Source organism: Penaeus vannamei, chromosome 6 (genome assembly GCF_042767895.1).
Source record: "Penaeus vannamei isolate JL-2024 chromosome 6, ASM4276789v1, whole genome shotgun sequence".
Lineage (NCBI taxonomy): Eukaryota > Metazoa > Arthropoda > Malacostraca > Decapoda > Penaeidae > Penaeus > Penaeus vannamei.
In genome coordinates this window covers 28,101,181-28,128,680 of record NC_091554.1, presented here as the reverse complement: position 1 = coordinate 28,128,680, position 27,500 = coordinate 28,101,181, and the positions used below count along the sequence as shown (strand labels likewise).

General features: G+C 45.8%; 1 protein-coding gene across 2 annotated transcripts in view; it reads right to left on the bottom strand.

The window, feature by feature from the left end:
• LOC113803111 (uncharacterized) overlaps nucleotides 1–27,500 on the bottom strand; it is a 41,591-nt gene that overhangs the window by 522 nt on the left and 13,569 nt on the right. For both annotated transcript variants that reach the window (XM_070122806.1, XM_070122807.1), the window contains exons 3-4: nucleotides 9,482–10,163; nucleotides 1–1,947 (exon numbers count right to left, since the gene is read on the bottom strand). The exon at nucleotides 1–1,947 is cut by the window's left edge and continues 522 nt beyond it. In XM_070122806.1, coding sequence (XP_069978907.1) covers nucleotides 1,735–1,947; nucleotides 9,482–10,163 — 895 coding nt within the window. In that variant the 3' untranslated portion in view covers nucleotides 1–1,734. The remainder of the gene's footprint in view (nucleotides 1,948–9,481; nucleotides 10,164–27,500) is intronic.

The following is a 27,500-nucleotide window of genomic DNA, read 5'->3' as shown; positions in this document are numbered from 1 at the left end:
TAATGATGAAGCGGAGGCGACCAAAACGTTGGACGATAGGTGGGAAATGTCGGTACATGGCAGTGATCACGGTACAGTCACGGTGCGGTGGTGCATGGAATGTGCCAACACTCAATGTAACTGTAGCTTGAAAATGATGCTTGAGTTTTTTGTAAACAATTTCGAATATGCATAACACTGAAGGAAATTAAAGCTCTCGATACAGAATGTGATGTTATACAGGACTGCAGATAGATTCTAGATAATACACAAGTGGTTTGATTACGTAACTATCATCCACGAATGGCCTTGTTAGTGATTGCTGGAGGTGAGTGACTACAATGAAAACAAGAAACAATTTGCTGACACACTCAACAAAAAAATAAAGAAAAAAAAAACTGAAGTGACTCAAAAGTTTTCCCTCTGTAATTCGGGGAAAGCTGTAAACAAAATTAACAATAAAATATGTACATTTTACAGACTACCCTTTTAATTACAACACAGGCTGCACAAAGTCATACACAAATAAATACTGAACCATCTATATGCCTCTACCATCAAAATGACTAAAGTTTGCCTTATTAATAATCTTTGGGTTAACACAGGTTTGTTTTGTAAGGGAAACGCGTGGTCTGCACAGATAGTCACAGCTCTGACCAGCCACTCTCTTCTCCCTTGCAAAGCTACCGAGGGCTCCAAGCTAAACTCTACAGCACGTGTCATTCATTGTTAGCTTTAGCTTTTTGCATTTCTAAAAATATAAGTTGCAATGCATTTAATCAGCAAAAAACAACTAACCTGTTGAGGTATTCCTTGCAATGTACATTTTGTGTGAACGGTTGTACAACGAAAACAAAAAAAAATTGGGCAATCTATATGAAAAAATAACAAAAGTTCAAAATTATTATGACTTGAAAATCTTGAGCGAGTTTTTTGTCTTTTGAAGGCGATGAATGATAATCATTCGGCGCCGGGAAGCACTAAGCAGCGCCACATTCTGAAACATCTCTTGAGCTGGGTGTATGGTGGTCTCTGGCCTCATCGTACGTCAATAAGCATGAGGATAATAACAAAATAATCATGTGTTTACTCAACTTGAATGGAATGTCTTGGTTTATTTCGTCCCTTGCAGATGGCACAGTCAAATTATGTTTCAGAATATGGTCCTATTAAGCGCATGCCTCGTTTAAATGCACCTACGGAACGTCTCCTTGGTCGACTAAGCAACAGCAACTATGATTTGTCTGTCAGTAAACATCTACAGGTAAGAGCACCTTCATTATTTGTCCTCACTGGACTGCACTTAACTAAGGTAAAGTCTTTAAGTGACTTTCTTTTATATTACGGAGGAAGTTTTCAATTACATAAACACTTTAAAAAGTTCGTTTACTTGAATGAGAATCCACTTATCGCCCGGTGGTTCAGCACAAGTCTTTTGTTCGTTTTACTTCATTTATATGAAGATCGGTTTATGTACAGTTCCGAATCCTCCGTCGGTCACTTGCTGTCGCCGGAACAGTCGAAGACGCCGCGTTACAAATAGGAGTTGCCACCCTCCCCCCCGGGTCGCGAGGGGGCAGGGTGAAATTTCTTTAGCCTCGCAGTGATGTCCTGAGGTGATTCTTTCGGCTTGTGTACATGTCAGAAGGCACAAATGTCCCACTGTTCCATCGTTACTTAGGTACCTTCGAGGCAATGTAGGGATGCCCATAGGGGTTTAGTGTGGGCGTCAGTGTCGTGCCAGGAGGGGCTTGACTACTGCCCTGACGAAGCTGATGCCGGCCGTCGCTCCTGACTCTGCGTGTGGCAGTGGTCGCAGTGAAGACACACATTGCAAGCACCTAAGCGTCGTGCTAACACCGAACGCAGCTTGAGAGCGGGACCAAGCTTCATGTTGATGCTAGAAGTAAGATGCTCCTCCGTCAGTAGCGGTAGGGCAGACCCGTCGATTCGCTGCTCACGGAACGCCTGAGGGAAAAGGAGAAACACCGGTTAGTGGACGTATCTGAGCAGCGCAGTAATTGTAGGGGTCCAGCAGTGATGGATGCTAGGATAGTCTAGTTCTGATCTGGTGTAACACGTATTTAACGATCATTTAATAAGATGCAGCACGAGGGGAATCATAAGAGGAATCGTAAGATTAACAGTAAAAATAATAGCAATACCGTTAGCGTGAAAGCAACGCTAATACTAATAATAAGGATGGTAATAATAACAATACATATAATAATATTATCAATAATAATGACAACGATGATGGGGATGATGATGATTATGATGATGATGATGATGATGATGATGATGATGATGATGATGATGATGATGATGATGATGATGATGATGATGATGATGATGATGATAATAATAATAATGATGCAAGCGCGATAAAAACATCTACTAAAGGAGGAAGAGTAAGAGCAGCTTTTAAAGCACAATTTAAGATTTTCTACAAGCATACGGCTGATAGGCAATGTTTCGTGTCAATGTCTCTCTCAAGTTGTAGTACAAGCGTCTGCGCCAGTTTGCATACAGATTGCCTCGTACCGACTGCGGCAAGGGCTTCAAAACGTATAAAAACGACAGTAGGAAAAGCGGGGGATATGTTATCATGGTTTGTGTGATGCTGTTTTGTTTTATGACCCGTGTGCTGTCCGTCTGTTTTATGGCCGCCGGCGATAAAGGATAAAGAAAATATTTGATCATGAATATTCCATTCTTGCGTTTGAAAGCATTTTTTTCTCTCTCTCGTGGAAAATATGAAAGCTAAGCGCGGCGTATTCGAAAGGAGGGTCTGCGTTCCCGGCGCGATGAGACGGCGCGAATGGCGAGTTCCCGCCATCCGTCAGAAGGGCGATGGCAGGCGACTTTCTCCAGGGATTGCCGCCTCTCTCTGCCGAGGCGGGAGGCTAGACTATGGCATTTTAGGTGTGTGCAGAATGAGACCCCCTGATCATCAGAATTTATTTATTACAAGTTTGTTCATGACGCGTCTGCCTACCTCGTCTCCGTGATGTACCCATCATCCCCAGACACAAATGATGAAGCACTTTCATCTATCACGTCATCTATATAAAAATACCCATCGCATCACAAGGAATACTTAAATTTACGTTCTGAAACTTTGTTACAATTCATTGGCGATAAAAATAAAAACTAAGCAAGCAACAAGTAATTGCAATTTCGACAAAACAAAACGCCGGTCTTAAGAAACAGCCGACCCGCGTGGCGTGATACGTAACCAAAAATAAACAATCCTTGGCCATGATGCCCGACCGCCCGGGGGCATCCGAGGGCTCAAGCACCCCGGTGAGGTCGAGGGAGGTAACGTTGTTGCATGCTATATGATAGTAATTTTCACGCAGGACCCCAGTAGCTTGGTTTACTGATCGCCGGGTCGTGCTGCCGAGCCCGCCCTCAACTCATGCCCTCATTGGCTGGCGAGGATCACGTGATCAGCGTAGGCTAGCCAATGGTATACCGTTCCGAGATAAACATCATTCGTATGTTTGTTGGAAAAAATAAGTAACTGATTACCTTATTTAGCTCAAAATTGATTCAAAATAATTTGACAAAAGAAAGGAAAATTTATAGGTTCCCATAAAGAAAGAAAAAAAATCCTTTGTGAGTTTCTTTCAATACCTATTATTTACGAAGCGAAACATCTTTTATCCCGCGCCCACTTTCCTAAATAAAATCCAACGAAAGAAGCATTAAAAAGCGTGGCAGCATCCTGGTCATGAATCGTGGGATCGATTTGTTAAAAATAAGCTCGTGACCGCGGTGGGAGCGGGTGAGCCTAGCGAGTCACGTCAGGAGACTCTTGAAAGACTTGACCCCGAGCCTCCTGACACGGACGACATCTGCTGTTGCTGCCTCGCCTCGCTGCTGACAAGGTGACCTCTGGCTGACGGGGGATCAGCGATGACAGCGGGAGAATGATTGAGGTAAGAGGGAAGCCATGACCACAAATCAATGACAGCAGGAGGACCGGATACGAGCGTCGTGCGAGTCGCTCGGGTATCGCGCCATCTGATCGAATGCTCTTATTCATACAAGAGGCCGTGGCAGTCGGGCTCCGATTTTTTTTTTTTTTTTTACTTCTGTCGCCATTATTCTTGCTGGTGAGTTTTATGGTCAATGTCGTTATGATGATTATAATGACCAATAGAATCTAAGACTGTAATTCCATATTAACTGTTTCATTCCCATTGCCACTGTTATTCCTACAACCATTAGTAATTCATGACCGCCACTAGCAAGGCTCGGCTGGGGACATTTGCATAAATCTGATACTACGCGAATGCTTCTCTCCGTATGCCCTGATGCTCGTCACCCGTCATTATACAGATCATCGTACTTCTGGCAGACGTGGCTGTTGATCCATGATATATTCGTCTTGGGCGGAGGTCAATATATGATGATGTATTCATCAGTTGCTCGAATCCCGATAGTATCTGCCCCTTCATCACCGGGCGAGCTGCAGACACCAGCCCTTTGTTGATTCAGGTCATCACGTCATCGCCATGTCATCACGAGTGGCTGTCGGGTGGGCGGGGGCGGTCGACATTGTTTCATTTTTTGTCTTCGTTTCGTATTTTTCTTCGGCGTTTGTTCGACGCCCTTCTCGGTATCGCCGGGTATTTGGGAAACGGACGCAGACAGATAATGATGTAAGCCATTCCGTGATCGAGTATGCATTTATGCATTATATTGCTGCCAACGTCAATACAAATGTCAGACGAGATGAGGCCAACCTATCGAGAGATTTTTTCTCTCCTATCGCCGTCATCGGAATCCGCCTTCCTTAATCGGACGGCGCTCAAACAATGGCTCGGCCGCCCTCCCTCTCCGTTTTTTTCTGTCTCTTTATAACACAAAGCATCATTCAGCTCGGATACATAATGAACATAAATAATACACGCCCTTTTCCACCTTTGGTCACGGGGGGAGAGAGAGAGGGAAGATTCCGACTGGGTCAGCGTCGGGACAGGAGGTCAAAGTAGGGTCACACACAGGGGTCATCACGGAGCCACTTAAGAACCCTTAACCACTGCTGCAGAGGGAGGCCCCGGTGGGTCTCTGAGAGATTGGAATGGGGGGAGGGGGGGTCACGAGACAGAGGGGAGGGGGACCAGGGCAGCAGGTAGTCATCGAAGGAAAGGCAATTTTGTTGTCTGACGTTGGAGTATTTTTTGTTAATGGTGACGTAAAATTATGTGTAGAAACGTAAACAATATTTCAACACTTGCATTGGGTTGATATTAGTGTCAGTGCGCTGAAAATATTAGACACAGCAAAGAGAGTTCTCTGTGCGGCCACGAGGTATTCTCACCGAGGGGAACACTGAGGTTAGTCCCATGCCGCGAATACTTTCTACTAAATGTATTCAAACAAGTCTCTGGGCAGAAAGCAAGAGCACAGTCATTGCAGCGTATTCGTCCTGCAAGACTGATGCTCGACGCCCAAACCCTAGACAAAAGCGAAGGTAGTTTCACCGGTCGACAAATCGCTTGAACTCGGGAGAGCGTTCGACCCAGCAACCTGACGCACGATTTTGGCCTTCCTCCTGATGGCTATCTTAAAACACATAACTTATTAATTGAACTATTGTTTCTCTGACTGCCATTGTTTCCACGCCGATAGCAGGAACAATAACATTTGAACGGTTATTGAAAGTTTCTTAAATATTCTTTTTTTGGGGGGCATTGCAAATCTACTTAGCCTGAAAGCCTTTTTCTTTTTCTTTTTTTTTCCTTAACAAATATGTATGCCTAAGGAGAACGGCAAATAACCCTTCAAGTTCTTTCTTATCGATAGGTGGGATCTCTTGTGGCTGCCTCGTACTTCCCGGACCGATGATACTATCTCAAAGACCCAGTGTTAAATACCCACAGTTATAAACTTGTCAGAATTAATCCATGTCCGACATCAGCGCTGCTCACGAATCTTATATCACGACTGCGCAAGATAATCCTTTAAAAACGCCTTAATCACATTCCTGTGGTGTTTTTCACGTCCTTAAAACGCCATAATAGAGCCAGTGGTGTTCGTCTCAACCTTGTATTTACCTCGGCGTGGAGGGACTGTCAGGGCAGGCCTCGCGATGCCCACTTCACGCCGCCGCGCAGACCCCACGTAAACAACGCCACGGCCGGCAGGTCAAAGGGCCCAGAGCGGTGGCCGGCGCTTCGGGTCTCCCTCGTGAGACGTCGTAGCTCTAATTAGCTTTCGGCTCACGCTGAGCTTCACGTACAGGTGTGCATGGCAATAACTCAAGATTTTTGTTATATTCATCTCTAACAGCGGATAATAGTGACAATTAAAAGAAAAGAAAACCGCAAGGGTTGTTTGAATACTGATTGTTTACCGATGTTATCAAGAATGCAAGGATTTATTTAGATTTTATATGACAAGTACAGAGGAGTTAACATGTGAAGGGGCAAGGGTGGGTAGATGGAGGGGGGAAGGGAGCATGACCCGCCGTGGCCCCCTTGATGGTATCTCCTCTTCGTCCCCACGACTGCCGAAGCAGGCCCAGCGCCACGGAAAAAAATGTGAAGGTGAATTTCCCATTGAGAAACCTCACGGAATTAGTCTCGTTGTATACGTACATAGCATCTATTACGAAAAAAAATGCATATCACTAAATCTCGATGACACTTTTAGCTCAGATTTACCGATTTTATAAGGCAATAAAGCGAACACAGCTGATAACGTTCGCGTCTGAGTGCTTTATCAGCCTCAGCGGGAGCTTCTCTTCCTTATCCAGCATGAACTGAAGCTCCCGGTGCAGCGCTAACAATGTTTTTATCTCTTTAATAACATCGTGACCTCCTCCTCCCTGCTCGTGGGCTCTTCGCCGAAGACTATAAAACAAAAATTCCTCGGGTAAAATTCGGCGAGATAAAGCAAGCATCTTTTAAGTTGTCCGGCTAACATGATAAAGAATGTTCCCGCGCCAGAAGTCGATTTTATTTAATTACTAACGGTATTCGGGGCTCGATCACGCGTCTGATAATGGCGATAAAATATCTCAAGTGAATGAATGATCATACTATATTTCAGAAAAAAAAAATCGGGATGCATCTTTCATCTGTTATTAAATAGTCGGTGAAAGGCATTAAGTTTTCAGTCTATTGATAAAATATATCAACAAGCGGTTGAAGGGTATACGCGGTCTATAGCAGGAGTTATTAGCCCCCCCTGCCCGGTATCATAACCCAGGCACGTTAGTCTCCGCGAACTATTAATTACTGGAACTAAAATCATTTTAATCACGGCGTCCGCAGCGCCTTCCCGCCCGGCCGCGCATCCCAATCGCTGGACCAGGCAACCCCTTCCCGAACAAGAGCCGACGTTTACCGCAAACAATAGTCCAGAATATGTAATGAGATGCGTAGGCCTAGAACGGTAGGCGGAGGAGGCGTCGCTACATGCGGGATTCATTACGTCGCGGCGACCGGGCCCCCGAGACGGCGGTCCCTCCCTTCTCTTAATGGGTTCTGTAGATATCCCTCCCTGCCACGGACGCCGCTCCCCGCCACCGCCCTTCTCGGGTTATCGCTGATGCTACGTGATTCTCACCTGCGTTATCGCCAAGGTAGGCCTCCCCGACGCCTCCTTCGCGCTCGGCCCCTTTTATTGTCAAGTTAGGCCTTCGGGAACTCTCTCCTCGTTTATTGCCGAGGCGGGCCTATAAATGTCCTCATCGACGTCACTCTTAACGTGGACCTTTTGTGGCAATTTACATCTTTATTTACAGACGTCAGCGTTGTTGTTTTTTCTGTATTTTTTTATTTTTTTCTTACTTTCTCCAAATCAATTTCTGAAAGGTTATAGGCCTCTTGGGAATATTGGAGGACACGGATCGATTTTGTTTTTCTTTTTTTTATTATTAATTCAGTCGGCATCTTTCAAGTTATCCATGTAATTTAATTTTCTTCGGGTTTAAGAGACCGCAACTAATGGACACGTTTCATTACAAGAAACCTAGTTAATTGTTCAACACATCACCATTTTTACGTCTCGAATGTCATGTTCTGGCTTTCAATAACCCATTCATTAATGCTTACGCCTCCCTCGGTCATTTCTGTCGCCCTCCGCCCTTCTTCATCATATTTTGGGCGTCGACGAGAGCTCTTTGACCACTCTTGCTTGTGGAAGAAGGAGGGGAGGGGGAGGGGGTCAAGAGAGATTCTGAAGACCTTAAATTGATTTGAATTTCGTTTTTTTATTTTTATTTTTTATTTTTTCTACAGTAAGGTAAGTGAGGGTTCACTTTATATCTGTATATTCTACTGAAAAATGTCAACTACTAAACATGAACGTGTGCCCGCACGCAAGGACACACACGCACGCGCACACACACACGCACACACAATCCATTAGAAATGATCCGATCTATCTTCCACCTCGACGATTCCCTCCAGCCAATGCCACAGTACTTATTACACGTAACATTAGTCGACCCACACCTGCAGTGCCGCTCCCAAACACAGACCGATCTGAGTGATAAATCATCTTAGGCCTATTGGTCTTGAGAAATTAATCTTCGGTTATATTGATGGGCTGACGAAAAGCCTGGACCTTTTAAGACGAGACGAAGACCTATTCTTCTGTAGTGATGGTGAGATGGTTTCTACTTATATGGCTATTTCGTTAGTGAGTTAGGAAATCAATCACTTTTAAGTCTAGTTATTACACACCCAGATTTTTCTTTTTTTTTTCAACCTCAGCTCCGCGCATCGGTGGAATTCTAGAATGATTAATGCGGGAGTGGATAAGATCGACCGTGCACCCGAGCGGCTATTAAAGAGAAGCTCCCGCGGGTCGTGGTAGGTTTCGTGTCGTGGAATGTCGCGGCGGCCGAGAGAAACAAACGGCCCGGTGGTAATAACAGGTACCCTCCGCCCCGTGAAGGTAATGGTTGTAATATCACCTGGCCAGTGCGCGGAGGTAATGGTTGCCAAGCCCTCACATACCTCAGACGGTCGGGGGTTAAATGCCTTGATTATTTGATATCTTCCCATGATGCCTAATGATGTCTGAGTTCTCATTTAACCCCCAGGTGGATGAAGCAAGTGCGGGGAGTTATGACAGGTTTAGATTAAAAAATAAAAAGGTGACGGTTTTATTAAACCCCGAGATGAGTCATATGGTAATGGCATCGCTGAGAGAAACACGTATTAGCTGTGACATTACGAGGTTCTGTGGTCATAGCCCGGGGATGGCACAAAGGGCTGCTTTTGTTCCGCAGACGCTTATAGGGAACCATAGGAATTTAGTAAATGATAGACACCATGTTTGGATAAGACTCGCTTTTACCGGCGGCGACAGCTTGATTGCACTGCTACTCTTACCCTCGAGGGGGGGGGGGGGCGTTTTACAATTATACTATTGTTTTCAGGATGGAAATGAGACGTGCATGACTATTAAAACAGATTAATGTAAATGTGATCAGCTACTTCTATATGAGAAGGGCTAAAGTAATTGTGCAACTTACCTCAACATATTCGGCGCACAGCTCTATGCTCCCGACGAAAGAGCAGACGTCGTCGACTGTCCAGTGACCGATGGACTCCAGACTCGGGCAGTTCTTGTCGGAGCACGGGGTGGGCGGCTTGTGCGTGCCAGGCGAGGGCGTAGGCCGAGGCTTAGGCGGTGTGGGTGACCTGTTGGTGAGCGCCTTGGCTTCTGCCTTCTTCTCCTCTTCGTGCGGCAAACTAAACAGGCTCTTCACGTCGAAAGGTTTAGAAGTTTCTGTCCTCGGTCTCTTCGTGGCGACGGACGCGGAGAGATCAAGAGGGGAGGTAGGGGCGTCTGCTGGCCTCTTCATAGCGCCACGCAGGTAGTTTTCCAACTGTGACTGTTGCGCAGCTGATGCGTTGCGCACCATGTTGAGAAGGACCTGAGTGGAGGACATGTCCACGAGAGGGAACCCTGGGAAGCCTGGAAGGCCCGCGCCGGGGAACATCGGAGACGCTCCGGGGTGGGGAGGCATCGGGCCGAGGCCTGCCGCCGATGTGACTGGCACTGGGTCCACCTTTTTGTCAGTATCTTTAGCGGAGGAAGACGTGGTGGGTGGAGTAGGAACGCCCCCGAGGAAGGGTGCGGATCCGTGCTTGTAGCCGGCGAGGCCTCCTAAAGGATGGCGTAGGAACCCGTTGTTTGGACTGCTGAAGTAACTGGAAGGAAAGAAGAGAGAGCTATTAGTCACGCACCACAGGTCAGGTGTTTCCATTACATTACCTACATCAGGCACCATTAGCGAGCACCACCCCAGGCGCACGAAGGCTCGCCGGGACGCGGAGGCGGCAGCGTGGGCGGGGTGGGCCGCATGTTGCATCTTAACGTAATAGTGTAGGCTTGGCGGGCCGTCCACCTCCCCTAGGATTACTGACCATCACGGCCGCACCAGCTGCACCACCTCCCTCCTCGCACGCAAACATACGCACTTACGTCACTTTCACCCTCTCACCTTTACGTACTCGCATGTATATGTAAACACACTGAAAGATGAATGAAGTACAATCTAATTCTGCTCGTTAAACGCACAAATCCCTTCATAAATCTGTGTGGAGGAACATGCAACAGTCATTAAAATATCTTTCAACGGTCAAATACTCCATAAAACATAATAAAAACTTGTGATCATGATGGTGATAAAATTGTGAATGGAGGGTGGTGCCCCAAGGAAGGCGGGCTGATGGAGCGGGCATAGGAGGGTATGAGTGAGTGGCATCGTATGGGCCAGGGCGTGGCATGTCACACACGCCGCTGGGGAAGAAAAGGGTGTGGTGAGGCAGGGGTGGGGAGGGGTGGGTGAGGGCGTGATGCTTTCAGAGCGGGAAACCATGAAGCAAACTCGTTACCTGAATGGGACGTTAAGAAGCATGAGAGTCTAAGAGTCATGAATATGTTTTTCTTCTTCATCTCTCTCGTCGGAGCCAAAAGTTCATGAGCACACTAGAAGAAAAAAAGTGTGGAGTATTTATACTAAGAGAACCCACAGGTACTAAAGAATAATCACCCTTTGGTTGGCTGACCAGACGCCGTGACGTGGCAGTTCTAAGTGGCCGCGGAGATCGGAGTGTCATGATGAGGTTAAGAGGGAGGGCTGAGGCCGCAATCAGAACGCCATCAGGATCAATACGCCCATAACTCCGCGCCCTAATCACCGGAGCGCCCTGATTGGGACACCGAATCGAGCAAATCCGACAGTATAATCCCTCTGCATGATGCATATTGGATCCAATGCATGAATATCCGCATTTCACTTGATTCGCATTTCACTTGATTTGATGCACGAGTCGGGATGAAAGCCGGAGGAGCGTTAAAGAGGCGACGCACGTGACATCGAGTTATCCGCGGCACAAAGCGGCCATTAGCCCAGAGCTCCGCCCACAGCCCCTCGCACATGACCTCGTGCCAGTCGTCCCGGCCGCAATGCCGAGCGCGGAGAGGAGAAACGCATCCGCACCTGTGGCAGGCGGAAACAGGGGCGATTATTGCATGCGGTGTGTCAGTTCGAGATGCGACCTTGCTTCCCGCGGCCATTGGGTGGGGTCAGGCTTTGATAAAACCAGCCCTCGTTGAAGACGTCGTGAAAATGAAGAAATTTGCATCTCTGAGAGACGTCACTGCAAAACACGAAAATATCCCTGATCCCGGGCGAGATTCAAGTTGTGAGCGCGGAAAACTTTTGGGCAATATCTCTTTGAAATGAGTTTAAAATATATGAAATATATGCATTGTAGAAGGCAAGACGGGTATAATTTTCTGATGGCTGATAATCAACACAAAGTATAGCACGAGGGCGAGAAAGATTTTTGGAATTTTATTTTATGACGCTTTACCCCGGGGATTTTTACGTTAAAGAAAAATATGTAAAATTCAGTGTACAAGGACCATTAAAAGATCTTCCCAAGATACACATAAAAATATATATATATTCTGTATTCGTCAACCCGCCAAAAATCAGGTTTGTGAATTAAAACCTTGGCCTGGTTTTTAAAGCCCGATCATCTTTCAAACAGCAAAGTTCGCCCATAAATTTCAGGGCTTACGATATCTCGCTCATTTATCACGTGTCAGCAATCCATAGTCATGAGGAATGCATCAGTGCATAAGATAATCTCCTTGAAGCCTTCGTAATGCGCCGTTGAGGCTTCCAGTCACGTAGCCTGATTTGAGCATCGCATGAATACCTTGTTGCACCTGAGAGGTCCCCACTCGGGGGTAACCCGGTGGGGTAATACTTGTTACTCGCACATTTTCCTCATCGCTCAGCGTTGTCTGCGAGATGAAGCTATGTGCTCAATGACCAACCGGGGAGTTCGTTGAGATAACCCCGAGCAAGGGATTTATGTAATCTTGTATTTTGTATCATGTCTGAATGGGGGTAAAGTCCCGAGACCCATACATCGCAGGGGCTGGGGGAGGAGGGCGGGGCGGGAAATGCACTTTCTCGCAGGTGAGCGATGGCGACTTTCGACCTCCACACTACCAACGTTGGACTCGTACATTCCCACTTTTAAATGGTAGCCACCACTCGACCCCTTTCCCCGATGCGAAATATCCCGCCCTACTTCACGACTCGTCCAAGAACAACGAGATTTCGAGGCTTTCGATATCCTAGGACACAATAGTCCATAAAGAGGGGTGAGGCATAAATCCTGGGCCAGGGGGATGAAGGGTCCCGACGCTCTCCTGCGAGCAGCGGGCCTCCTCACCCTTGACCCCGGAGGAGATGTTAGCACCGGGAGGCCTCAGCGGCGCCTCGCAGGGCACCGCCACGTGGGGGAGAGACACGTCCACCATCTGCGACCACGGGATGGATGTACCACGGACGAGCTGCTGGGTTTGTCCCTGGCAGGAGGGGTCGACAGCAGGAGACCGAAGGAGTCAACTGCATCTAATATATATCTACTTATGCGGTAACTAGCATTCAGCACGAATATCCATTCCGGGTGCGGTGTTGCTGATTGAATGTAAACTTCCATTGTAACTTTGCAAAGTGTCACTATTTCAGCTGAGCAGGAAGTTCATTAGGAGCACCTGTACAAGCGCAGTTACAGACAATCCCGACATCAAGATGTCCTAACGACTCGTTCCAGTCACGACTCGGCCATCGAGACTGATATCTAATTCGGAGTTGCGGGGGCTAGTCCAGGGGGCGTCCCATGGGTGGACCCAGTGGGGGGAGCATTACACATCATAGCATGTCAAAGTAAAGTTCCTGGAGAGTGTCTGGAGACTCGGTCGAAGTGACCGCGCGTGAGGGGCTCAGCCAGAGGGATTTTTCAACTTGACAAACACTCGCCGGATCGCCTTCTCTCTTCGACCCCTCTCCTGGTACTCCTTGGCCCCTCCCTGGTAGTCCTCGACCCCTCCCCTTCCCCAGGGGCGGAGGGGAATGATTAGAGAGGTCCCACTGGCCGGCAAAACATTCCATACGCTTGCATGACCCGGCCATCACGCGCCATCAATCTTATCGCCTCTGCATGAATCCATATCTGAGTGTGAATCTTTTCTTCAATGACCATTAACTCGGCTCTGTTTTGTTGTTGCTTTGGCTGCACCCGGGTGGAACGAAAGTATACATATAAATCATACCCCTACAGTTATCTTTGTTTAATATTCATTGCGTGTTAGGTTTATGGCACTTAAGCAATTTAGAAAGTGTTATTTCCTTATGTGTACGCATATAACTAACTGATATTTTAGCCATCGAGATTGCCAAATTCACAAGGATATTAAACGGACACTTTGTTTTCTGCAAGCATCGTCTTTCTGGGCAGGCCAAAGACGAGTCTATTACGAGCCCCAATGGTTGCGGCTGTCGTGTCTTGAGGTGGTACGAGCAATGCATCAATTTGCCAGAAATCATTAGGATAACGACGTCGGAACAAGTGAAGGCGCCGGGGACTCACGCGGGACCCGACACCACACGCTTTCGTTCGTTCGTGAGAGAGAACGAGAAACACTGGCTCCGGCGACTGTCCAGCCTCCCCGGCGTGGGCAGCACGACAGAGTTAAGACTTCGAGGTTATCACTAGTATCTGCAGGTTATCGATGAAGGGCCGGAGGAGAGGGAGAGGAGGACCTAAGGGCAGGAGGATCTATGAGGGAGGGGGACATAGCTGTAGGGGGTTCAGGGTATCGTAGGTTATCAAGAAAGTGATCTTTATGACTCGGCTACCCAAACATCATCTGCATATCGAGAGGCTGAGGGCGGTTCATCTAGCGAGAGACCGGCCGATTGTTCGCATGTGTTTACGTTTTGTCCGCAAGTTCTTGGATTCTGTGTAACGAATGTTTTCTCTGCATTTTTCTTTGTCTCTTCTCCCCCCCCCCTATCTCTCTCTCTTTCTTTCTTTCTTTCTTTCTTTCTTTCTTTCTCTCTCTCTCTCTTTCTCTCTCTCTCTCTCTCTCTCTCTCTCTCTCTCTCTCTCTCTCTCTCTCTCTCTCTCTCTCTCTCTCTCTCTCTCTCTCTCTCTCTCTCTTTCTCTCTCTCTCTCTCTCTCTCTCTCTCTCTCTCTCTCTCTCTCCCTCCCTCCCTCCCTCCCTCCTCAGCACAATGGCAAGTATAAATTCTTTGATTTATTGCCCAGAAATGTACGCGGGATCGTGGTCTCCTGGTTCGTTAGCGCGATGACTATTTTTAAGCGCACTTTCCAGGAAGGTAAAGAATACTTGGAGAAAGTGAAAATTCTCTAAACGGCATCTTTAACAACAAAGGATAGCCTAGCAGCAAAAGAAAAATGACAATCGCCTTCTTCAGGAGGCAGAAAGGGTGTTGGGACTATAATAGATATACTTTTTTTTTTTTTTTTTTTGGCTGGGGCGTGATAGCACAGAGGGGATGAGACAATGGGGCTGCTGCCTGGAAATAAATAACCGATTTGATACGGGTACGGACCGGGGACCCCCGAATCATGACTGTAGCCAAGATATTTGCGAGTGGCTGGTGACTGTTTTCATCGACGGGTCATACGAGATGTGGGTAAGGCTATATATCATACGTCGTGCTGCTTCAGATGTCTTTATCGATTAAGTATTCATCAACCAAACACAAGCCTAGTCTGGGTTGATTATTTATATATGGACCATTTTCATAACTCCTGTCGATCAGTAGCGTTATGAAGCTTTAACTATTTCTTTATTACATTGTTAACAGGGGGAGTCTTTACCTCTAAATATTATCGTCGATCACTCGGCCCATTATATCAGAGGAACTTAATTTTAGAGAGAAATAATATTGAGAGAATAACGACACCCGTAAACCTCCAGCACAGTGATCATTTCTCTGGAATAATTAAGTTTGAGATAAGATGGAGTATAGCCCCGCGGCCCCGACACACCCGCGGCCCCTTAAAGAATGCCGAGCGCTGGTTTAATTACCACTTTTTTGTTCTTATAATGTCCACTGCGACCTGTGCCCTCCGCGACGTCCCTAAGACCCCCCCCCCCTATTCCCTTTCACCCCTCCCCCGAATGGAAGACGTTTAAGGTGTGCCAACGCGACGCATTAAAGAAATGAGGACTTTGACGTAACAAATGCTTTATTGCAAAATGGTGAAATATACATTCAGTTCTTTCATATTCGTTATGGATCCATTATAGGATATTCAGCGAAGTAATGCATCGACGGCAACTGAAGAGTGAAGTTATCGCTGACTGACAAAGCTAAGACGCTGACACGGTTAAGGTTTCAAGAGATAATACTCGGCTCAGTAATTAGGTACTGCCTCCAGGTGAGGTGGTAAGGGTGGGGAAGGTGTGGCTGGGAGTGGAGGTGGAGAGGGAGGGCGAGGGCGAGAGGGAGAGGGAGGGGGAGAGGGAGGAGGAGAGGGAGGGGGAAGGAGAAGAAGAAGAAGGAGAAGGAGGAGGAGAGGGAGGGGGAAGGAGAAGAAGGAGGAGGAGAAGGAGAAAAATGGAAGAGAAGAAGAAAGAAAAGAAGAGAAAGAAGATTGAGGAGGAGGAATGGAGGTGTGAGGATGGATGAAGCAAAGGGGTTAGGATGGGGGGGGGGAATAGTAGGAACGCTTGCGGGTAATGAATACAGTATTGCCTATGGAGAGCATAATTACACGAAACGAGCAAGAAAACACAACACGTCCTGTAATGCAAATTGCAAATGCTACAACCCTTGGAAGGAGCGAGCCGCTTGCATCTGCATAAGATGCGTACCATTTTCGCTAAACAATCATTTCGAACGTACTAAAACACGCTGGAAGTAAAACAGCAGCAACAACCAAACACACAAAAAATAACCCAATAATAACAAAGGGCCGCGGGTGGTGGTGGTGGCGCTGACTGTAGTTCTAGAGGTCAGAGGTCAGATCCCCGCTGGTCTTCCCCACCTCTAACCGTCTCCCCCCCTCTCCCTCTCCCATCCCCCCCCCGTCTCCCCCCCCCCCTCCCAGCCCCCGCCAACCCTCATCTCTGGACGACCAAGCCCCAGGGGGTAGGGAGGCGGCGTGTCGGCCCGGGTGATGGAGAGAACACTTCGGCAGGCGGGGGGAGACTTTGCGAAATTTGTCCGTGAGCCATTTCTCTCCCGATTGAATCTCCGGCGAAGCACGAGTTGGACTTCCTAGGGAGTTCCAAGGGCGGGTTCTGCTTCCTCTCGAGAACCGCCGGTCATGAGGTGCGGGGAAACGGGGGGCGTTTGGGGAAGACACGGTACCGCCATGGAGCCCATTTGTGTGTGCCTTGTAAGTGTTTCTCTGTGCAGGCATGAAAATGTTGAAAACAATAATGCTTTGCCAACACTGCACTGTAGGTAGATATGCTGAGTATACTCGTATGAATAACACAGTACAAATGTATTTATGATAATTGATGATGATGATAATGATAATAATAATGATGATACTAACAACAACAACAACAACGACAATAATAATAATAATAATAATAATAATAATAATAATAATAATAATAATAATAATAATAATAATAACAACAATAACAATAGTAATGGTAATGACAGTAATAATAGCTGTAGTAGTAGGAGCAATAAACTATAAATAATTATGAATAAATTTTGTAGCTAAATGAATTTTGCTTTTAAAGTTGTTCAGAAACACTAATTAATTTGATTGATTGCGAAATCATGCAATGCCTCCCTTGGCTAATTGCATAAACCTCATCTTAAGTAGCATTGGCGATATGAGATTAATGAACCTGATATATAACTGGCATTAGTTTTCGGTCTGGCACTCATAAATATCGTCGTATGCGGATCAAGCCAGCCTCCAAACTGGGCCAAAATGAAATATGTATTGGTCAGCGTGGAATAAACTGCCATACTTTGTGAAAATGTTAATTGTGTGACGTAGTGATTGGACTTTCCTAAATCCCTGGGTAAGAGGAGTGCATTTTTTTCAAGAATGGCTCCAGCTGTCTATTTTTACAGCCGGGCCCCATTGAGAAGCTGACTGTAAACAACAGCATTAGTCGTCGACGACACCAGTTACGTCAGCAGTAATTACTAGGATGTGACCAGTTTCTCTTGGCCGTTGCCCGTAGGTGCTGGCGCGAGAGTAGAGCTCGGGGTAGGCTCGGACTGTAATTATATTAATGCCAATTCTACTCTGACAAACAGTTTATGAGAACTCTTGGGGGGATGCGTAGAGGTTGGAAGCTTTCTAGGATTAAAATAAATGGACAGAGTGAGACAGAGAGACATAGAAGGAGAGAAAGAGTGATAGAAGAAGAGAAAGAGAAAGAGAGAAGAGGATGAAGACGAGGAAAAAACAGTCTGGGGTTTTGCACGCTTCAAAGTGTTTCTTATATGTCAACATTTCTCATTTGCATATTGTACACGTAAACACGATCCCCATTGACAACATGTAATTAATTCCCTGATACAGTATCTATCATGTGGCATATTTCCCCATTATATTTCGCCTATTTGCTTTGTTTTTTAGTAAGAAAACTTTAATACATATCATCAAAGTCTTAATCTTCTCCCATTGACTTCTCTTTCTTTATAACAAAGTTAGAAAAAGGAATATTAGCATAATTTATGACATCACAAGTCGAGCGGAGTTTAGCATAACAAAGATACCACATTGACGGCGTGTAATTTAAATTGATTGGTACTGTAGGATATGGACAGAAGGAGGAGGCAGTGCCAACACAAGGTAAGTTATGGGAATGTGCCTATGATTTTGCGACTATGAAATACAGGCTTGGTGCGGCATGATATGGTGAGGGAGTTTCGAAAAGATTGCCGTCTTCTGTCAGCATCATTCATATATTTCTCCTTTTTATAGGTCAGAATATGAATAAGAAACGCGTCTTCAAGCAATATACTGAGTTTCTGTAATCTCCTTTTAGCCCGATTACAACACCATATTTATAGCAAAGGTAAATTTTTAAAAGTCGGCATGGCTGATAGCCCAAAGTTTCTCTAAAGCAAATTATATCGCAAGCTTAGTAAAGTTTCGCCAGCGCAGAACCCGCTATTACCAGTGGCAGGTGCTGAATGGAATAACAATTTCGTGCTTGGAGTAAATTGTACACTTGCGTGAATTACTGGACAGCACCAAGGAAGCGCTCGGCTCGTACGGCTCGTGTGGAGATGGAAATAAACATCTTGTTGGTGGGGTGAAAGGTGGGCAAGGCTGGGGGCGAGGAGCGCGATGGGGAGGGCAGCGAGGGCAGACGGCGGCCAGGGAGAAAAAGAAAAAGAAAAAGAAAACAGGGCTAATCATCTTGGCGGAGGGAGAGACGGAACCAGGGCGTCGGAAAGAAGGGATGACGGTGCGAGTGTATTTTCGTATTCCTGCGAGGGACGATTGCCGTGTCCTGCAGGCGAGGGAGAGCGTTGCGGCGAGTGACAGTCGTCGCTTAGGCAAGGCGCGGTTTCGCGGTTTATATTTAGGTTTTTAGATTGTCTACAGCTGAAGTTGTGTACACGGTGTGTGTGTGTGTGTGTGTGTGTGTGTGTGTGTGTGTGTGTGTGTGTGTGTGTGTGTGTGTGTGTGTGTGTGTGTGTGTGTGTGTGTGTGTGTGTACGCGCGCTCAATGCAACATTTTAATTCGTAGTGTTTAATCTAATAAGGACGAAACATGGTATCAAAAACACATGGCTGCAAACCCTGTAACAGATACTGACGTAAATATACGAGACATGTATTTCGGCTATGCTAAAGGGGGAAACTTTTTTTTCTTTTTTTTCTTGCTAGACTGAAAATTAGCAGCTGTTAAAAGGGCTGAGACGGCAAACACGACAGCTGACGAACGCAAGGCAAGCGAGGGTACAGCGTTATACTTCACGCTTAGATAGTTTTATGACAAAGTTGCAGTGGCTCGTATCTAGCAAGCAAGAGACAACACTAACTTTTCAACATCCTGCTTACCTGGGCTGCAATTACTACCAAAGATTCATAATGGAGTGCGGGACTAAAGTGCATTCTTCTATTTTTTGAAGATCCATTATTTATGTACAGTAACGACGAGACTTGTTTGGTGTGTGTGTGTGTGTGTGTGTGTGTGTGTGTGTGTGTGTGTGTGTGTGTGTGTGTGTGTGTGTGTGTGTGTGTGTGTGTGTGTGTGTGTGTGTGTGTGTGTGTGTGTGTGTGTGTGTGTGTGTGCGCGCGCGCGCTTAACATTTAACGGAATGTTACTATAAACTGCCATAAAAAATCCTAAACGTCGACATTATAATAACCAAGATTACACTGAACACACACACGCACAAAGACGAGAAACAAGAAAGAAAGACAATGCGATACTACGAGGCCACCTCCACCCGAACCGGGCCAGGTCCCTTAGGGTCCGCAAACTAAACAAAGGTAAACTCACAGGTAGTCTGCTAAACAGCTAGAAATTCTTGTTTTTTCCCCGCCCTGAACGCTCGTCGGGTTCCGCCACCTAAAAATCTTTAAAGAGCTTGCCTTTATTACCAGTTCCAGCCGTCTCTTGAAGGCGAAATGATAATCTATAGTGATGTAGAAGGTATAAAAACGCCAAGGAGAGTTCGATAAAGGAGCTTCCGGGTGAGTATTTATCATTGAGAGGAAATGACCGTTGGACGGTTGATGCTACGATGCATTTTATTTAAGATGGTCATATACCTTGACGTCCGACATATAATATGATAGAAAATGAATAGGCGAGCGGAAACAATAAGAAGTCGCCAAAAAAAAAAAAATAAAATAAATAAATAAAAAATAAAAATAAATAAATAAATAAATTTCAGTTTAAAGCTTAGCCGCATGAATAATGTGTGATCAGTTTTGGGGTCGATTAAGCATCCATCGATTTATAATGATCAAAAAATCTTTGTCAGCAAAAGCAAAACGTATCCACACAGCAGCTGACGAAACAGAGTATCAGTATCCGCAAACAACGCAACGTAAACAGCGCCAGTGGCCGCCACAACAAAACGGCCGCCAAGCCAAGGAGAGGGACAGTGGCAGCTTCCTCAGCGACACGACCGGCAGCATAGTCCGCATTGCGTGCCACTTTTATCGCGCATTAGAGTCCCGAATCAGGCATACCGTATGATATTCCCATGCCCGAGGGAGGGGAGGGGAGGAGGGCGCTTCAGCATGCCGCTCTCCCTAAAAATGCCAAGACCACTGCCATATTTGATCTTCATTAATATTCAAACTTCGTGAAATTGGATGGTTTGTGTTGGTAGTCTTTATGGGATTCTACACTTGGTATCGTGTGCTTGTTTTGTTTGTTTATGCGTGGCTGTGTTTGCCTCTGTAGAAAAAATAAGCATTTGCACCCATCCAAGAAGTTTTTTCTTAGGCTGATTTAATATCCGGATTCATCCACCGCCAGAAGGAGAAAGTAAGAGAATGCAAAAGGTTGCATATCTGAATCTCATTTCTAAAATTTTACTTTCTTTCAAGATTGTATTCGCGTAAAAGTTCAGTTACTTTTGTGAACCGACAGCCATAGATGGATCATAATTATTAATTTACCTATTTCCTAAATTTACATTTATCAGTAAAGATGGGAATCGCCTGCAGAGGTAAAATTCCGCGGAACTCCATGACAATCACGCGTAGGCACCATCGCCATTAGCTCTTTCATCAGCGCACCGCCTACATGCTATAAGGAGACCCTATGGCCACTGTAACACCCTTTATCCACCCATCTAACGATCTGTCCTCTTGCCTGTGATAAGGATCTAGTAACCACAACATCTATTGGCTCTGGCGCGGCCTTCTCCTCCGCCATATTAGGCCGCGCATGGAGCCCTCTGGTGGCCGCTACTCGAATTATCGCGGGTACTTACGCGGGAGTTAACAACTTACTGTATTTTAGTCCTGCTTGCTACATTCCGATAATGAATAAAGATTGGTAGTAAGTTCTTTAGTCGTGTGTTTTCGTTATATTTCTTATAGTGAAGTCGAGGTCTATCTGAGCTAGAGCGGGTAATAAAGTGCATACGAGGCAGGGCATCGCAACAGCTTGGTATTCTTCTTTCCATTTCGACGGACAAAGAGGCCATACCGATAATATTACGAATAAAACATTTGGAGCCAAAATTCCACGTAGCTGCATATTCCACAAAATTTCGGACCCAAAACTAAAGCCACAGTGACCGTAGACCAACTAACTCATAAACCTTCATGATATCCTACAGACGGGGATCGCCCTCCAACCCCAACTCCATAACCAGATCTACCTGCTTGATGTTACCCTTCCTTTCCCTAAACCCTCACCTCCCAAAACCTGTCAGTTGAAGATTGATAATTACACCTTATGTATTTTCCTCAATTCCTTCACTTCCACGACCTCTGCCCCGTGCCCCACTTGTGACAGGAGGAAGGATATGGACGGCCCAGGTAGACAGGAGATCGAGCATGGAGAGGAGAGATAATGAAGGGGTGGGAGAAGGTTGCTGTGCGGCGCTCGGGATGTGTAGAGGGCCTTCACTTGTTCCAAAAGAATTATTTCGGTCATGGGAAGACAATATGGAGGGAAACCAAGCTCTATAAAGCTGCAGTTAAAGGTCATTTGTAACTATAAAGCCATAAAGATTCTATTTTGAAAGAAAAACATATCAACGGAACATAACACGATTTCATCACGCGAATCAGACCATTGTTCTCATCTATTGTTCTTGACAGTCTAACCACTAGATGTAAACAGATTGAAAGCTGCTACTAGCTATTGTGGACACAACTGAATAATGTAGCACCTTCATTTACAACACACACAAAAAACAAAGGTTGGGGGTTGAATGACTCTCTTAAATGACTCTTGCGATAGATATCGTAAACTCTTCATTATCTTTCATAATGTCAGCACAGTATGCATTAACAGAGACAAGCCTAATGAGCATTAAAACTTAGATTACGAATAGGTCATGAACCTTAACTGTATGTCTCACTGGGATTCTAATAATCTTCAGCAAAAAACTCTTCAATTCGTCTAGCACTTTCGCTGCTTCTGCCGCGAAATTTACTCTTATCTAATGCAATGTCCAAGTTTTATCTGTCTATATTTCTGTGTGTGTGTGTGTGTGTGTGTGTGTGTGTGTGTGTGTGTGTGTGTGTGTGTGTGTGTGTGTGTGTGTGTGTGTGTGTGTGTGTGTGTGTGAACTATGTAGTGTTTCATTATTAGCGACAGAGAAAAAAATGATCTTTAATAGAGGTCAACGTAAAGTTTAAAATGGCTTATCATGTCAAAGGTAAATTCAAGCCAGCTAATTAGATGCGAACTTCGCCTGCCGAAGTCCTTTTACGTTTGCATATCGATTAATTGAAAAACCTGATGTAGAGGCGGCAGTAGAATCGGGCTTGGTCTCGGCCCACCGCCCACCTCTACCACTTTATGAGAATCAGATAATCGTCGGCAAAAACTTTCTTAATTAGCATACAGAGTTTCAAGAGCTGCTCCTACCTGTCTGTAAGCGGAGTGACACGAGAGTGGCAAGAAACTGCATAACAATCCAAGTACCTTATCAAGTCACAAAGTGATTTCAAAATATATCCCTCAGTCACGTTCAACCTGAGTCTTGCTGGATAGATAATCGGGGAGAAATCTTTTTTGACCCTGGAGGTGCATCTCTCTCTCTCTCTCTCTCTCTCTCTCTCTAATGATCGTCCTTTGTCCCGTTTCTTTGTTCTTTGGTTCTTTTCTAACCACTTGACCGGGACTGTTTACGTATTTGCCCCGGGTCGTTGGGGAAAAAATCAGAATACTCGCCAGATAATCATTTCTTTCCGCTTGAAAGGTAATGGGTCTAATTAAAAGTCTGGGAGAGAATCAATTTTTGCTCAGATAATTATTTCGGTAATTAGAGTCCGCATGTCAAGGGAACTAAAGGTTGTTAAATGAGGTTTGAGGACAGTCCCGCCACCATACTACACAGTAAGGCGCCACACCCTGAGTTATCTTGGAAGGCTACATGGAACCTGATATAGCAAAATCCCGTCATGGCTTATGAGGCAGGTCGGACGGGTATGAAATATCTCAAAATCGGCGACTAGCATCTGACTATTTTTGGGGATGCGCTTGGCGATGTTGTTCTAGCATCCGTGAGCATGCATCGACCGCAGTAAAAGTTGATAACAGGATAATATCAATGTTAATATCATTATTTGCGTAAAATAAAAATACACACACACACACACACACACACACACACACACACACACACACACACACACACACACACACATATATATATATATATATATATATATATATATATATATATATAGATGTCGAATTTGAAATAACTCTGCTCTTTTGTTGCAATGCACCGTGCAACTGAGAAAAATGCAGGAGGATCTTTTCACGAAGGTAGACACAACGCAGAAAACCCGTCCATTCTCCTCCATTTCTTAGACAAATCTACATCATTATCTCGGTACAAATTTACTTTCTTTTACTCTTATTTTTTGCTTTGTTTTTACCTTCCTGGTTGTAATGAAGACGAATGAGAATAACAATATGTATAACACTGAAGAACAGTCGTTGTTAGGCACTTGTCGTATTCTCGACGCTTTCACCAACATTTCCGCGATAATTTGAGTTTAATTTGACTGTATTTTCATGACAGGCAGTTTCCTAGGGTCGTTTGCGACCACTGGATGAAGTCGTTTTCAGACTTTACGACTGTTTACTCTGTGCCTGTTGCAGATCGTGTTGCATGGGCCTGATGGCTCGAGATAACAGCCATTTTTACAGGGTTAGCTGCTCATTTGCCTGTGCCTTCGCTCTCTCTTTTCTCTTTTTTTTATTATCGCCTTTGATATTATTAACAAAAGATCATATTTTGAAAGAGAGAGGGGAGACAGAGAAAGAGAGAGAGAGAGAGAGAGAGAGAGAGAGAGAGAGAGAGAGAGAGAGAGAGAGAGAGAGAGAGAGAGAGAGAGAGAGAGAGGGGGGGGGGATGGAGGGGAGGGGAGGGGAGGGGAGGGGAGGGGAGGGGAGGGGAGGGGAAGGGAGGGGAGGAGAAGGGGAGGGGAGGTAGGGAGAGGGGGGGGGGAGAAACAGCATTAGTATAAGAGTAGACTAAGGAAATGAAGGGAAGAGTTAAGGGCTGTGTCTGTGTCTTGGGTGGAGTCGGGTCTGTGGGACGCGGGTAAGGTGACTCCTGGGGTCAGGGCGTCCTGCTGAGGAGTCCTTAGATAATCTGATTTTCCGACAGCCACACCACCAAAGTCTTCAGGTTCTTGGTAGTGTCAACCCTGAATCTTATCTCTCCGTTTTAATGACCTTAGCTGCAGTTTTATGCTTTTACGGGGATAAGGAAGTGGGTTAATGGCCAGTGGCTTTACGAAAACGTTGGGGGAAGAGACGAATACCGCGGAAGTCCCTATGACTTTTGTGTAATGTGAGACCATTGGTACACGGTCTGCTTGGCCATTCCGGTTTGGCTGGCAGCGCCGTCGTTTCGCCCGGACGTCATTCCGCGGAACTCTTTTTAAAATGATCGTTGCAAAAACGGGGAGCTGCTCACGAAACTCGACCTCAAGCCTTTCACAACTCAGCGAATCTGAAGAATTTAGGGGAAACCGACTCTCTTTTTTTCGGCCAACAGTGAGGTCAAGCTGTTGAAGACCTGCATGGCTTGGTACCTTGACAACTACATTACTGTTGGTTTAACCCTTAGGTGGCTCGGAACCGCCCCTGCCCCTCAGAGCGTCTGGCAAACACTGCGTTGCGGCCGCAATTTTCATAACTGCCAGCATGTCGGGCCATCGCGATGTCGTTTGCATTACGGGTTTAAGGAGATCCGTAAGATGCTGCAGAATATCGCGACTGCATCTCGTGTCCCTGAGCGGCGGGTGGAGCAGTTGGGCGGAGGCCACGTTGCTCGCGGCCGCTACCACCCGCCCCCGTGCTGCGGTTATCGCGCCCCGGATCGGACGGCCAAGGTGTCCACTGCTCCGACGGACGCAAGTAGTCGCACGCCCTGTTAAGACTGTACATGGGCACGGTGTGAGAGATACAATCATAAGATGGCAGGAGCTGCGATACATGGTGTCCCAAACACTACGACTAATATAGGCCAAAGTACCTTCCAAAATGACCGCGATAAGTATCAGGATCGTGTGCGATATTCGTAAGTGAAACATAGAAACGGATGAACTCGCTAAGGATATGTCGTCAACTTTATCAAGTCATCCCGACTATGCAAAAGAATGAACCTGAATACATACTTTGAAAAGGAACGAGTTTTGTATGGAGGTGGTAATGGTACGTGTGGTGACCATGACGTGCTGTAATTAACATCTGATGAAAAAAAAAATCTAGTTTCTTAATAAACTGTTATACGCAGCTTATGTTATATATTTGACTTGTTCAATTTTATAAACTGCAATTTGCAAAACGACCCGGAGTTGAAAGGGTCAAGGAAGAGGAGTCGAAATTCTCCACGGTCCTCTCCCGTCCGAGTCCCGCAGTGTTGCAAACTAAGCACCGTGCAAAGACTTCCTATTTCTTCTGAGGCGGAGAAGCGAAAGCTCATGAGCCGTTACCTTGATGAAATTGCAATGTTTTATGTAACGTTATATAATATCTCATAGGAAGTAAGACCAGAAAATTACGGGGTCTTTACTAACTATAAATGAATGGGCAACGATAGTAGTAAGGCTGCGAGTTCGTGAATCATAAACAATCATTCTCACTGGACGTAGTTACTGACAAGTGAACGGTTATCCAACTTTGTTTCTGCAATGTAAAAAAAATATATATATTCCTGAGTAACCGCTACGAGATCGCAGGAACATAAACAAAAGAATCGGACAAGGAGCTGGAAAGATCATCTTTTTATCTTGGCATTCGAACTTCGCAGGACCTAAAGAATGGAGAAAAAAAGAAAAGGAAAACAAAATCCCTTTGAAAAAATGTCACATCCGAACTGTGAGATTTCCCTGAGATGTAACATTATCAAAGGCCCATCAGGACGCCAGGACGCTCACCATGAAGCGGAGGAACGTGTGGCGAAGGCTCCTGACGGCGAGGGAGATGGATGGCGCTGGGGCGAGAGGGAGGGAAAGGGAGGAAGTATGGGAAGTTGTTTCAGAGAGAGAAAAAAGTGTGTGAGTGTGTATGTGTGTGTGTGTGTGTGTGTGTGTGTGTGTGTGTGTGTGTGTGTGTGTGTGTGTGTGTGTGTGTGTGTGTGTGTGTGCGTGTGCGTGTGCGTGTGCGTGTGCGTGTGCGTGTGCATGTGAGTGTGTGTGTGTCTGTATGTTTGTAGTTGTTGTTGGTGAGTGAGTGTGTGTGTGTGTCTGTGTGTTTGTAGTTGTTGCTGTGTGTGTGTGCGTATTTGAATTTACAAAGTAGTAATATATATATTTTCAAAATCGAAGTGAGACCGGGAGTAAAGGTACTAAATGAAACATATCACTATATTTCCTTATCGGAGCTCGCTTAACCTAACAATAGCACGGGACAAACAAAGACATACAAACAAAATCGCAATTCGCAAAAAGGGCCTTTTCCCGCAGCCTGGCCCGGCCGACGGGACCGCATCGATAGCAGCTCTGGCACAAGAATAGGTAAGATAGAAGCTCAACATGACCTATCAGGAGGATCTCGTGCACGCCTGTGAGTAACACAGAGGAACACGGCGCTGCCTCGTGCTTCTGCTCGGCTGGACGGGCGACACGGGCCACAATCCGGAACCCGTGCAAAGTGATAAACATCGTGCCACACATTAACCATAGTATTCGCTGCGTATAGTTACGTATTATAGTTCGAGACGCGCCGTTCTGATCTGGTCTTGGCGGATTGTTCGAGGGAAGAGGGACAAACCGATTGTTCTATGCTGATGGCCACGTATACTCTCGGCCTCTGAATTATGCGCCGAGATGTGTGTGCATTTCCCGAGTGTGCTTCAGGCAAGGAATTCCTTATTGATAATGTGTCTTGTTACTGGACTATCTTCATATTATATTTCAAATGTATGGCAAAAAGGTAAGTAAAGCTATACACTTTGTGAATTCTTTTCAGTGAAATTGAAGGTCACCATAACATGAAGTGTAGGACTGGACAAGAGTCGATAGCCGTAGGGCTTTGCCGGGCTG